The 14,757-nt window shown below is 44.1% G+C and overlaps 1 protein-coding gene across 2 annotated transcripts in view; it reads right to left on the reverse strand.

Annotated features, from left to right (window-relative positions):
* Positions 1-14,757, reverse strand: part of LOC140719729 (ephrin type-A receptor 7-like) — a 671,000-nt gene that overhangs the window by 45,285 nt on the left and 610,958 nt on the right. For both annotated transcript variants that reach the window (XM_073034552.1, XM_073034551.1), the window contains exons 11-12: positions 9,956-10,141; positions 5,387-5,448 (exon numbers count right to left, since the gene is read on the reverse strand). In XM_073034552.1, coding sequence (XP_072890653.1) covers positions 5,387-5,448; positions 9,956-10,141 — 248 coding nt within the window. The remainder of the gene's footprint in view (positions 1-5,386; positions 5,449-9,955; positions 10,142-14,757) is intronic.

Here is a 14,757-nt window from a genome sequence, read left to right on the forward strand (position 1 = left end):
CCAGACCTGATGAGGGAGCTTGGCCTGAAATGTCTCCAGTTTGCTCTTTTCCGTAGATGCTGCCTGGCCTGCTAAGTTCCTCCAGCATCTGATTTCCTGCATCTGCAGATTTTCTCTTGTTTGAAACTCTTTCTCAAATTCCCTCTGAATCTCTTACTCCTTATCCTGGTTGACATGCAAGAGGATACAGACTACAAGAAGAAGGGAATAGGACTGATAAGAATGCTCTGAGACCTCGGTCATTTGCAATGGTCAGTTTCTGTAATGTAAGAAGATAAGAACCTAAATATGAACACCGTCTGGTATGGGAATCACAAGGCATCTGACTCCAAGGCACTACCAAGGATTGTGAAGACTGTTGAGAGGATCATTGGGGTCTCCCTTCCACCCATCTCAGGTATTTATCAGGGACACTGCACATGAATCATTGGGCTCTCTTCCAGGGAAGGAGAGGCCTGTTCAGAAGGGAAGGTTTGCACCTGAACAAGAGGGGAACTAATACTCTAGCAGGAGGGTTTGATAATGTTGCACAGTGGAGTTAAAACTAGAATTAAAGGGGATGGGAACCAGAGTGTCAGAACAGTTTGTGGAAAGGTTGCGGAGGGATGGGAACCAGAGGGTCAGAACAGTTTGTGGAGAGGTTGCAGAGGGATGGGAACCAGAGGGTCAGAACAGTTTGTGGAGAGGTTGTGGAGGGATGGGAACCAGAGGGTCAGAACAGTTTGTGGAGAGGTTGCGGAGGGATGGGAAGCAGAGTGTCAGAACAGTTTGTGGAGAGGTTGCGGAGGGATGGGAAGCAGAGTACCAGGACAGTTAGTGGAGAGGTTGCAGGACGATGGGAAGCAGAGTACCAGGACAGTTTGTGGAGAGGTTGCAGAGGGATGGGAACCAGAGGGTCAGAACAGTTTGTGGAGAGGTTGTGGAGGGATGGGAACCAGAGTGTCAGAACAGTTTGTGGAGAGGTTGCAGAAGGATGGGAACCAGAGGGTCAGAACAGTTTGTGGAGAGGTTGCAGAGGGATGGGAAGCAGAGGGTCAGAACAGTTTGTGGAGAGGTTGCGGAGGGAGATGTTGGCAAGACCTCAGACAAAGTTAGGAATCAAAAGTTTGTTCACACTGCAACTAGTATCCTGAGCTGCCCATACCTCAATGCAAGGAGTATATTAAGGAAGTCAGATAGTAGTGCTGAAGGTGAGGTAGCTGGTTTACAAACAGAGGTAATGTGTAGCGAGGAGAGGCTGTTGCTAGGGAAAAGTTGCAGTAAGCAGGGTGAATTGCAACATAAAGGCGGTCAAAACTGAAAAAGTTGAATGCAAGACTGAAGGTTTTATATTTGAATGCGCGCAGTATATGGAATAAGATGGATGAAATTGCAGCAGAGTTGCAATTTGGCAGGTACGGTGCATCACTGAACCATGGCTGAAAGAAGGTTTTAGCTCGGAGCTTAACGTCCAAGTATACACATTTTATCGAAAGGACAGGAAGAAAGGCAGAAGGGGCAGCATTGCTCTGTTGGTAAAAAAAATTAAATCAAATTATTAGAAACAGGTGACGTAGGGTCGGAAGGTGTTGAATCATTATGGATAGAGCTAAGGAACTGCAAGGGTAAAAAGACCCTAATGGGAGTTGTATATAGAGCCCAAAACTGTAGTAAGATGTGGCCTAAAGATTACAACATGAGATAGAAAATGCATGTTACAATAGTCATGGGGGGCATCAATACACAGGTAGATCTGGAAAATAAGGTTGGTGCTGGATTTCAGAAGGGGAGTTTCTAGAGTGCCTACAAGGTGGATTTTTAGAGCAGCTTGTGGTTGAGCCCACCAGAAGATCAGCAATTCTGGATTGGGTGTTGTGCAAAGAACAAGAAATGATTAGCAAGCTTAAGGTAAAAGAATCCTTAAGGGTCAAGTGATCATAATATAATTGAATTCATTCTGAAATTTGAGAAGGAGAAGCAGAAGGCAGATGTATCAGTATTACAGTGGAGTAAAGGGAATTACAGAGGCATGAGAGAGGAGTCGGCCAGAATTGATCGGAAAAGGTCACGGGCAGGGATGATGGCAGTGCAGCAATGTCTGGAAATTCTGGAAGCAATTCCAAAGGCACAGGATATATACATCAGAAAGAGGAAGAAATATCCTAAAGGAAAGATGACACAACCATGGCTAACGAGAAGTCAAAGCCAACATAAAGGCCAAAGAGAGGGCATTTAATAGTGCAAACATTAGTGGGAAGTGAGATGATTGGGAAACTTTTAAAATCAACAGAAGACAACTAAAAAAGTCATTAAGTAGGTAGAGATGAAAAACAAGAGTAAGTTAGCCAATAATATTGAAGGGAATACCAAACGTTTCTTCAGATACATAAGAGAGGCAAGAGTGGATATTGGACTGCTGAGAATGATGCTGGAGAGGCAGTAATGGGGAACAAGGAAATGGTGGATGAACTGAATAAGTATTTTGTGTCATTCTTCACTGTGGAAGACACCAGCAGAATGATGGAAGTTTCATGTGTCAGGGTTATGAAGTATGTGAAGTTACCATTACTAGGGAGAAGGTTCTTGGAAAACTGAAAGGTCTGAAGTTAGATAAATCATCTAGACCAGATGATGTACACCCCAGGGTTCTGAAAGAGGAGGCTGAATGAACTTTGTTGGCATTATTAATGATCTTTCAGGAATTAGTAGATTCTGGAATAATAATGTCACTCCACTCACAAGTCACCAGCAGCCAACCAGAAAAGGATGGATCTGTGTTGGTGCCAATTCTTTTTACATTATATGTCAATGATTTGGATGATGGAATTGATGGAGTTGATTGTTAAAGCTGAAGTCTCAGGGTATTTGGAGGCACATGATAAAATAGGCCGTAGTCAGCATGGTTTCCTCAAGGGAAAATCTTGCCTGACAAATATGTTGGAATTCTTTGGAGAAACAACAAGCAGGATAGACAAAGGAGAATCAGTTGATGTTGTGTACTTGGATTTTCAGAAGTCCTTTGACAAGGTTCCACACATGAGGATGCTTAACACGCTACAGGCCCATTGTTTTTACAGGAAAGATTCTAGCATGGATAAAGCAGTGGCTGATTGGCAGGAGGCAAAGAATGGAAATAAAGGGAACCTTTTCTGGTTGGCTGCCGGTGACTAGTGGTGTTCCACATGGATCTATGTTGGCACCAATTCTTTTTACATTATATGATTTAGATGATGGAATTGATAGCTTTGTTGCAAAGTTTGCAGACTATATGAAGATAGGTGGAGGGGCAGGTAGTTCTGAGAAAGTAGAGAGGCTACAGAAGGACTTAGACAGATTAGGAGAATGGGCAAAGAAATGGCAGATGGAATGCAGTGTTGGGAAATATATGTTCATGCACTTTGGTAGAAAAAATGACATCTTTGACTATTTTCAAAATGGAGAAAAAATACAAATAACTGAGGCTGAATGGAACTTGGGAGTCCTTGAGCAGGATTCCCAAAAAGGTTAATTTGCAGGTTGAGTCTGTGGTGAGGAAGGCAAATGCAATGTTAGCATTCATTTCATGAGAACTAGAATATGAAAGCAAGGACGTAAAGCTGTGACATTATAAAACACTGATGAGGTCTCACTCGGAGCATTGTGAGCAGTTTTGGGCCCCTTATCTAAGAAAGCATGTGCTGAAACTAGAAAGGGGTCAAAGGGTGCTCCCAAAAATGATTCCATGATTGAAAGGCTTGTCACATGAAGACCATTTGATGTGTCTGGGCCTGTATTCACTAAAATTCAGAAGAATGAGGGGTGATTTCATTGAAACCTATTGAACGGTGAAAGGTCTGGATAGAGTGGATGTGGAGAGGATGCTTCCTATGGTGGGAGAGTCTAAGACCAGAGGTCACAGTCTGAGAACAGCGGAGAATCCTTTTAGAACAGAGATGAGGAGGAATTTTGTTTAGCAGAGAGTAGTGAATCTATGGAATTCATTGCTACAGGTACAGGTACAGGTACGGAGGCCAGGTCTTTATGTATATTTAAGGCAGAGGTTGATAGAATCTTGATTAGTCAGGGCATGAAGAGATATGGGGAAAAGGCAGGAGATTCAGGCTGAGAGGAAAATTGGATCAGCACTGATGAAACGGTGGAGCAGACTCAATGGGCCAAATGGTCTAGTTCTGCTTCTAGATCTTGTGGTCTTATAGTCTTATATACAAAGACCTTAGCATTGTCAAGGATCCTCCCATCCGTCACACAGTCTCTTTGACTCTCAAACTATCAAGCAAGAGGAACCGTAGCATTATAATTGTTAGGACAGGTAACAGCTTCTTCCCCCAGTTTATGAGACTATGGAATTGCCTGCCATCACCCAGGACTCGCGTATTATGAAGTGCCAGTAGTGATATTCTGTTTAGTTTCTAACTTGTGTCATAAATGTACCTTCTGCTAAGTATCAATCTTCTGGAATATATTTTATTATTTGTTAACTTATTTGTGGCAATATTACTTTATGTCTTGTGTGTTGAGTTATATTGACTCTGTTGTGCACCCTGGTCCAGAGGAATGTTGCTCTATTTGGCGGTATGCATATGTACGTCTGAATGACAAAAATCATGAACTTGAACAATACTGCACAGTTTGGCCCACAACATCTGCACATATGATCTAATTTGAGATCAAGACTTGAGGCTTGGAGAGAACGTGGAACAAGCTATCAACGGAGGTGGTGAATTCGGGTTCAATTCCAGCATTTATGAGAAATTTGGATGGGTACATGGATGGGACAGGTATGAGGGCTATGATCCAGGTTCAGGTCGATGGGGCTAGACGAGATGGGCTAAAGGGTCTATTTCTGTGCTGTAGTTTTCTATGACTCTTCTATGGCATTCCTAGAACTAACAGGCCAGCTGCTCACTGGGTGAACACTATGCCATAAAAGAAGAGCTTCCACACATCTATTATGTTGAATCTGTTTGGCGTTTGTACTGTGAAAGAATGCTGAGGTATGGAGGTTAGACGCATTTAGACCAACCATGGTTCTGTCTTGATGAGATAGCTAGCCCAGTGCTCTCTCACAAGATTTAACCATGGAGATTGGTTCCCAAAATTACAACTTCTCATGAATGTCCCTTGTCCCTCCACCCACGTCAGTGTGATTTTTTCTTTATCTACATGTTCTTTTCTCAGGATATCCAAGTGTGTAAGATATCTCATTAACAGGAGATCCCGATGAAGGGTCTCAGCTTGAAACATCAACTATTCACTCTCCTCCGTGGATGCTGCCTGCCCTGCAGAGATCTTCCAATATTTTGCATGTGTTTCACAAACACAAAGTACTGCAGATGACAGCTTGGATGGAGATGCCAACCATGAATAAGCTATTTTACAGACAAGTTAAATAAAACCAATGGTTTACCCTCAGGAAGGAATCCAACACTGCGTTTCCCATGTATTCAATTACAATCATCATGGGTTTACCTGCAAACAGGAAATCAGAGTGTTAACAACGGAGGTGTGGAAACTGCAAATTGCGGAGTTCAGCTGTCAATCAACTGTATTGCGGCACTTGTTTCAGAGACACAAAGATACAGTAAATAAATGCAAACTAGGTAAATTCCAATGTCTTGTGCATCGAGCCCTGGACAGCATAATAATACAAATGATTCACTTTCACTCATTACACTGGGGCTTGCAACAATACCCAAAGCTAAGTGTCACGACAGTAAAGTCTGGGTTTGGATTTTAATAATGTTTGGTGTATTTGTTGACGGTTTTCGGTAATGAATAATCCAACCCATCAACAGCAGCGTGGATGGGCCAAAACCCACTCCAGAGGTCAGAGTACAGTAGATTGGATAGGTGGTCACAGTCTGTATACCAAAAAACAAAAAGGCATGGCTTTAAGGTGGCTGAAGGAGTTTTAAGGGTATCTTTGGGTAACTTCTTTGTTGCACATAGAGTGGTTGATATCTGGATTGCACTGTAGGAGGACGTGGTGAAATCAGACACAATTACTCTATATAAGGGCAACTTAAAATAGCTAATTAACCAGGCAATACTGCCCGTAGGATACAGTGCAAATGAGGGCAAGTGTGGAAGGTCAGCATGAGACTGATGGCCTGCAGGGCCTGCTTCTGAGCTGTACAACTCTATGACTCTATAATCCAAGGTTAGACTTCAGTGTCATACTGAGGCAACGTTTCACTATTTCCAAAGAAACTTTACAGTGCACCAGCACCTCTCTTAGCTGAGGAACAGCTTTGATGCAGTGTGGATCACTCAACTGATCGAGCCAGCAGTTAACCCACCTTATGTAGGGTTTTTGCAAACTGTCTGTCATGCTTTCTAGTGTGTTTACATATAAAAACAGTATCCTTTTATTCTGTTCCACAGTTGCTGCCTGACCTGCTGAGTTCCAGCATTCTGTGTGTGTTCCTTTGGATTTCCAACATCTGCAGACTTTCTCTCCTTTGTGATTTACACATAAAATGTATTGAATTGACTGAGAATCAATTTGGAATGAACCGAAACAATGAAAGGCTCCATATAAATCAAAGTTCTTTCTTTCCTGAATAAACATTTGTATCACTATCTTTTGTCCCTCTAAGATCCATCCTTGCTTTCAATCTTGAACAATGCTGACGCAGAACAATCATTTCTTTTTGGAAAAGACTAACATGAAATCTGTATACTTTAATACTGCAAACATTACCAGATCACTGGAGACATTTTTTAGTCTTTAAAAAAGAACAACTGCTTACTGCTCATGCAGTGATTTCAAGCAGAACAGGGAAGCCATCAGATGAAACTAAAATCAGATGTTAAGTACTGGTATTGGTTTTGGTTTACTATTGTCACATAGAGTGAAAATTTGCATATTGTATATAGAAATCAAATCATGACACAGTGTATTGAGCAAGAATATTAAAACAATAACACTAAAGAATAAAGTCCAGCGCAGGGAAATGATAAAGTGTAAGATCATAACTCGGTAGATTATGAGGCCAAGCATCTATTTTGGGTCTGATTACAGTGGATAGAAACTGTCTTTGAGCCTGGTGGTACAAGCTTTCAGGCTTTTGCATCTTCTGCCTGATGGGAGAGGGGAGAAGAGAACGTCTGCGGTGAGTGGGGACTTTGATTATGCTGGCTGCTTTACTGAAGTAATGAGAGGTGCAGACTTCCCCATAAGGGGAAGGTTGATTACTGTGATGGCTGAGCTGTGTCCACAACTCTCTGAAGTTTCGTGTTACATGCAGAGCACTAGCCATACCAAGCCATTATGCATCCAGACCAGATATTTTCCATGAATGCATTTTGTAGACTACTGCAATAAAGAGAACAATATAAAAGTATATATTCCCACCTCTCTCTTGCTGTAGAGGAGGTAGGGGATTCACAGTAGTATTCTCATTTGTCATTCCTTTTCTCTTGTTCACTTGCTGAGGGAAGTTTTGAGTTGAGGCAACATATTTAATATGGTGATTGTTGAATGATATTTATCTACTCAAATTAAATCCAGTTTGCTGTGTTTCTTTGCCCTCCTGTACTCATAGTAGCATTTCTTGATGCCATACTAATTGCACTATATAAGGTAGTTCCTCATAAAGACAAGAGATTCTGTGGATGCTGAAAATCCAGAGTAACACATACAGAATGCTGGAGGAACTCAGTAGGTCGGGCAGCATCTATGGAAAGGAATGAAGTGTTGAATCTTCCTCCTTATGTCCTGATGAAATGTCAGCACTTTATTCTCTCCTTTAATGCTGTCTGACCACTGAGTTCCTCTGGAATTTTGAGTGTGTTATATTGTAGTTCTATGTTTTGCTCCATAATTGAACATTTATAATTCCCCTCCTAAATTGAAATGTATTTCTCCATGGAGATGCAGATCTCCAATTTGTTGTTTCACCCATTGCAATCTCAGATAAAAGGTTGTGTCTGCTGACATTAAAGACCTCACGTCTCAACAGCCAAGAACAGAGCACCCTGGGAATTCAATACTTGGCATTTCATGTTAGAAGGTGTGGCCCACGTTGGGGAGAAAATAAAAAAAACACAATTATGTAGGCTGTTCGTAAGTACTTTACAACCAATGGAGGATTTCAAAGAAGCAATTACCGATATAATCGGAAATGCATCTACAAATTTGCATTCAAAATGTTCCACTGATAATAATGGAAACAGAGACAAGGAGAGTTTTGAACTGTTCCAAAACATTGCATATTGGCCACATTTTCAGGACCTTTCACTTTAAATACCTTCTTTGTTCCCAATTGGATGCTTTGCATTGTTACAGAAGAGTTGGATCTTTGGTAATACACAAGTTTTCCCAAGGGTTATTCTGTTAGAAGCATTCCTTTAGCTTCTTCAATAAATTTCCTCAAGACTACATAATGATCACCACTTTAAGTTAGGTAATACCACATTGTTTAAAACTCAGCAGGAGTGACCAGGAAATAAGTGGTGGGAAGTAAAACCATTCGGTGGGGTGGGGGGTGGGGGGGATGCTGGACGTGTAAGGCTTGTAGTGTATAAAGATGAAGTGGTACTAAAATTGACAAGTGTTCATGAAGGTGCAACCAAGAGGTGTGGACTGAACTGCAACATTGCTATAGCAACATACACGAATGCAACTTGTTCAACTGCAGAAATTCCAGTGAAGTAGCCACAAAGTATATCTAGATATCTAATTTGCCCAGCTCCAAGGTTCAAAGTTCAAAGAAAATTTATTATCAAAATACATATATATCATTATATACAAACCTGAAATTCATTTTCTTGCAGGTAATCAGAGAGAAACACAATGAAAGATCATTCCCAACAGGGCGGCAACAAACAATGTGCAAAAATAAACATAACAGACTGTGCAAATACAAAAAGAAAGGGGGAAAAAACTGACAATAATAATAAATAAAAAACAATAAATATCGAGAACATGAGATGAAGAGTCCTTTAAATTGTGTCCATGGGATGTTGGAACAGTTCAGTGATGGAATGAGTGAAGTTATCCCCTCTGGTTCAAAAGCCTGATGGTTGTGGAGTAATAACTGTTCCTATTTCTGGTAGTGTGATTCATGAGGCTCCTGTACTTTCTCCCTGATGGCAGCAGCACAAAGACGGCATGGCCTAAATGCTGGAGGTCCTTGATGATGGATGCTGCTTTCCTGTGACAGCACTCCGTGTAGATGTGCTCAATAGTGGGAAGAGCTTTACCTGTGATGAACTGGGCCTTATCCATTACTTTTTGTAGGCTTTTCTATACAAGGGCAATGGGGTTTCCACATCAAGCTGTGATGCAACCAGTCAATATATTCCCCTCCTTACATCTATAGAAGTTTTTCATAGTTTTAGATGTCATGCCAAATCTTCACAAATTTCTAAGAAAGTCAAGGTGCTGCCGTGCTTTATTCATAAGAGTACTTAAGTGCTGGACCCAGGACAGAAACACTGAAATGGGTACACCAAGGAATTTAAAGTTGCTGACTCTCCACACCTCTGATGCCCCATTGAGGACTGACTCATAGACTTCCGGTTTCCTCCTCTTGAAGTCAATAATCATTTTCTTGATCTTGTTGACATTGAGTGAGAGATTGTTGTTATGACACCACTCAATCAGATTTTCATTCTACATGCTGGTTCATCACCACCTTTGATTCAGCCAACGACAGTGCTGTCGTCGGCACAGTTGGACACAGCATTGGAGCTGTGCTTAGCTTCACAGGATTTGTTCCTGGATCCATCAGGAAAATAATACACAGAATAACTAGCAGTTGATTAATTATTCAACTAGTTCAATTCAAATAATTTCACACTTCTAAAGTTAAATATAGATAATGTAATAAAACTGGAATAAATTTAATCCCGCTAAAAGGTTTTTTGAAATATTTTCTTTAAATGTTTTTAAAATTTGGTTTTGGAAAAGTAAAACTTAGTACCCAGTGGCTGAGAGTTGTCACATATTCACTCATGCTGACATGCCTACCTCTTGTAATGACTCCTTCGAGACGGATAACGTTTGAATGGTCAAATTGTCCCATTATACTTGCTTCTGTCAGGAAGGTACGCTTTTGCTTTTCGGAGCACCCAACTTTCAGTGTCTTGATGGCCACTGGGAGCTCCCTTTTACTGGGGAGTTTAAGACACCCTTTGCAAACTTCCCCAAATTCCCCTACAGAAGACAAGAAACACTGTTAGCATCTGAACACTGGTCTCACTTCTTTCTGTAGAAGCTGGGTCTCAGTATGGTTTTGGGAGGCAAAGAGGAGAAGTTAGCATAATTATGACTGAGTTTTTCTCTGTGTGTTTGAGAGAGAGAAAGAAGAGAGACAGAAAGACAGACAGAGATCAAAATGCAGTGCTGGTTAAGGTATCAAGAATCACCCTGTATGAGTGTTACTACTTCTTTATTCTACATGTTAGGGTAAAACCTATCATTTGCATTGACTTCCTGACTTCACAAGCAGATCCACCACCCAAAAATGGAAAGGTCAGGACACGATGGATTGTAGGGCGGCATGATAGCATAACGTGATACAACACCACCAATTACAGATATCAGGGTTTGATTCCCTCCACTGTCCGTAAGGAGTTTGTACATGCTCCCTGGGGCCATGTGGGTTTCCTCCAGTTGGTGCAGTTTTCTCAAGATTTCAAAGGCATACGGTAAGAGTGAGTAAGTTGTGGGCATGTTATGTCGGCACCGTAAGTATGGCAAAACTTGGGGGGGGGGGGCATCCAGCACAATCCTCGGACTGTGTTGGTCATTCATGCAAATGACACGTTCCACTATATTTTCAGCATATGACAAATAAAGCTAATCTTCAACCTTTGAAGAATCTCATCTTGCTTAAACGAGTGTGGCTGAAATTTCTAAAGTAAGGACTTGTTCAGCACAGCCTTGTGGGTCGAAGGGCCTGTACTGTGCTCTAGGCTTTCTCTCTTCTATGTAACACGTGAGAAGCCAGGCACCATATGGGACAAAGTGGCCTCTTGGCTTGGAGCCCCTCATTGTTCTACATTCTTTCCCTCCGTTACCAGCTCAGTGTGTCTACAATGTATACGGCAAAAACTGCAGTTGGTTATCTAAGCTAATCCAACAGCACCTTGCAAACTTGCAACTACCCAATATGAATGAAAACACAGCGACTTCTCCTCCAAGTCACACACCATCCTAACTTGAAAGTCTTTTGTTATTCCCTCATTATTCTGAATTTAAATCCCAGAACTCTCAACCCAACACCACCATGGAAGAGCCTTCACCAGGTCGGCAAAGGTGATTCAAGATGGAATTTCCCCTCCACATACTCTGGGGCATGGAGACCGGCTAATAAATGCAGACTTTGCCCAGCAAAGTGCATTTTCTGAGATTATAAATAAAAAATGCCGAAGGATTTCATCCTTATTTGCAGAAGTGGGGAAGAAATTTAATGGGCATTATTATACATTTCTGAAGCTGGGTTTAGCCCCACAATTTTGGAGAACAGGGAATGTCAATTTTTTGGTTGCTTGGATGCAGGGACACATTTCTATGAATTGATTTGGATTAGCAGGTTGCTATTGTTAATGACTTTTAATAGAGGATGAGGACGATTACTTAGCACATCATTTTGTGATGTTCTTGGAGGACAGAATGCTTCAATGACAAGGGAACAAGGGAATGTCCCCTCATGCTCAAAGCACAAAAATAAAATGCAACAAGGATGTGATTTGGATTTAATTATGTAGAGAACACACAATCATGTGTCCTTTCCCATCTCATTCTGAAATCACATTGATGTAAATTGGCATTTTCTAATTGCTCATCTAGAATTCTGATTTTTTTTAAAAATTTAGAAAATTAAGAAACATTTAGAAAAATAAGTTAAGGCTAATTTTAAAATGTATTAGAACTACAAATGAACTACACCTATTTATAGCAATTTTCACAAGGAGAGTAGTGGTATTTTGCCTGAATTTCAGTGGAGAAAATAGTCTAAGTGGGTTTCTCTCCTACTGCGGCACCACTGGTCCATTGATAATGATAATGGGTATAATTCAAGAGAGTTTATCAATGAAAGCAAATAGCAATAATCCCTGCCCCATTATCACAGTAGCTATCTACTTGCCCATTATTTCGTCTGCTTAGAACCTTGCAATTTACAGAATAATCATTGCAAACTTCTGAATTCAGTGACAAATTGAGCTTCAAAGGCAATATAGGGTATGCAGTTCTAAACTCTAAAAGCTAAGTAGCTTTCTAAACAAAATCAAGTGCCTGTGGCGACCCACTTCCTAGCGCACTCGAACCGGCTCACAAATAGCCAGCGTGCCGGCACAAAGGCCAGGTCTGCTTCACCAACAAAGGGAAAAGCCTGCGGGAGTTTGTGAGTACGTGCCCCTTACAGCATCCGCGCCCGGGGAGGGCGGGATGAGGGAGGCTTTAAAGCAAGGCTGTGAAGTTCGAATAAAATCTTCTTCTTTAATTGCAGTTTACCGACTCTGTGTCGTTATTTCAGCACTGTGTGTAGCACACCGCTACAATTGGTGACCCCGACGGTCCAAACGATATTTGGACCGGAGATGACCGACGCCGCATCTGTTCATGCGGTTTCGTTGGAACTGCCAAGCTCCTGGACGCTGCGACCTCACCTCTGGTTCCAGCAAGGAGAAGCCCAATTCCACGTTCGACAGATAACCTCGGAGGACACACGTTACTACTACGTGGTGAGCTCCCTCGACCAGGACACAGCGGCCCAGGTTGCGGAGTTCGTGCAGTCTCCCCCAGCGGACGGCAAGTACATGGAATTCAAAGCCCTGCTCCTAAGGACTTTCAGACTCTCACGGCGTGAGCGGGCTGCCCATTTACTGCACCTGGATGGCTTGGGAGACAGACCTCCATTGGCTTTAATGAATGAGATGTTGTCTCTGGCTGGCGGACCCAAACCCTGCCTCATGTTTGAGCAGGCATTCCTGGAGCAGCTGCCCAAGGACATACGCCTGCTGCTGTCCGACGCAGATTTCAGCGACCCCCGGAAGGTGGCAGCCCGGGTGGAGTTGCTGTGGAACGCCAAGAAGGTGAATGGGGCGTCCATCGCACAGATCACCAGGCCACGCTCCCAGCAGCAAACCAGACCAGGCCCGGCCACAGAGCCCGCTAACCCCAGAGGCAGGGGTGGGAAGCCCAACGAACAATGGTGTTTCTACCACCAGTGGTGGGGCGCAGAAGCCTGCCGTTGTCGCCTGCCCTGCCAGTTCCTGGGAAACGCCAGGGCCAGCCGCCGCTGATGGCTACGGCAGCTGGCCATCGGGATAGCCTCCTGTATGTGTGGGAGGAGGTTGGGACGCCGTTTCTTTGGTCGACACCGCTGCCGAGATCAGCGTCTTACCTCCGACGAGTTACGACACCCGCAACAGGGCACCGGGTCCCCCCCTGAGGGCCATGAAAGGCAGCATGGTAAGGACCTACGGCACCCGTACGGTGCAGCTACAGTTCAGCTCCAGCCGGTTCACATGGGACTTCACACTGGCCGCCGTAGCCCAACCGCTTCTGGGCGCGGATTTTTTGCGGGCTCACAGCCTGCTTGTCAACCTGCTGAGGCAGAGACTGGTCCATGCCGAGACCTTTCAGACGTTCTCCCTGGGAGAAGCCCAGTTGCCAGCCCCACACCTCGACTCCATCATGCTGTCTGACAATGACTTCACCAGAGTCCTGGCAGATTTCCCATTGGTTCTGGCACCGCAGTTCACGGCAGCCATGCCCCGACATGGCGTACAACACCACATCCCAACCCAGGGACCACCCCTCCACGCCCGTGCTTGGCGGCTTTCCCCGGACAAGCTCCGACTGGCGAAGGAGGAGTTCAAGAGGATGGAGGAATTGGGGATCATCCGGCGGTCCGACAGCCCATGGGCCTCCCCCCTGCACATGGTGCCCAAAGCGACAGGGGGCTGGAGACCGTGCGGCGACTACCGCAGGCTGAACGAGGCTACCACACCGGACCGCTACCCTGTGCCTTACATTCAGGACTTTGCAGCAAACCTGCATGGCGCATGGATCTTCTCCAAGGTAGACCTCGTCCGAGGATACCATCAAATCCCGATGCATCCGGACGACATCCCCAAAACGGCTCTCATCACCCCGTTTGGCCTTTTCGAGTTCCTCAGCATGCCGTTCGGCCTGAAGAATGCCGCACAGGCGTTCCAGCGGTTAATGGATGTGGTGGGACGCGACCTGGACTTCGCATTCATCTATTTGGACGACATCCTCATAGCCAGCAGCAGTCATCAGAAGCATCTGTCCCACCTCTGTCAACTCTATGCCCGACTGAGTGAATACAGTCTAACAATCAACCCAGCCAAATGCCAGTTCGGGCTCGACACCGTTGACTTCCTGGGCCACAGGATTACTAAAGACGGGGCAACCCCTCTGCCTGCTAAGGTAGACGCGGTCCGCTATTTCCCCCGACCCACCACGATCAAAGGCCTTCAGGAATTCGTAGGTATGGTCAATTTCTACCACCGCTTCCTCCCTTCAGCTGCCCGAATCATGCGCCCCCTGTTCGCCCTGCTGTCGGGTCCGGGCAAGGACATTACCTGGGACGAGGAGTCCGCCGCCACTTTCATTCAAACGGAGAAAGCCTTGGCAAATGCTGCGATGCTAGTGCACCCCAGAATGGACGTCCCTACCGCCCTCACAGTGGACGCATCTAACATGGAAGTCGGTGGGGTACTGGAGCAACTCATCGCGGGTCGCTGGCAACCCCTGGCATTTTTCAGCAAACACCTGCGGCCACTCGAGCTCAAATA

Source organism: Hemitrygon akajei, chromosome 32 (assembly GCF_048418815.1).
Source record: "Hemitrygon akajei chromosome 32, sHemAka1.3, whole genome shotgun sequence".
NCBI lineage: Eukaryota > Metazoa > Chordata > Chondrichthyes > Myliobatiformes > Dasyatidae > Hemitrygon > Hemitrygon akajei.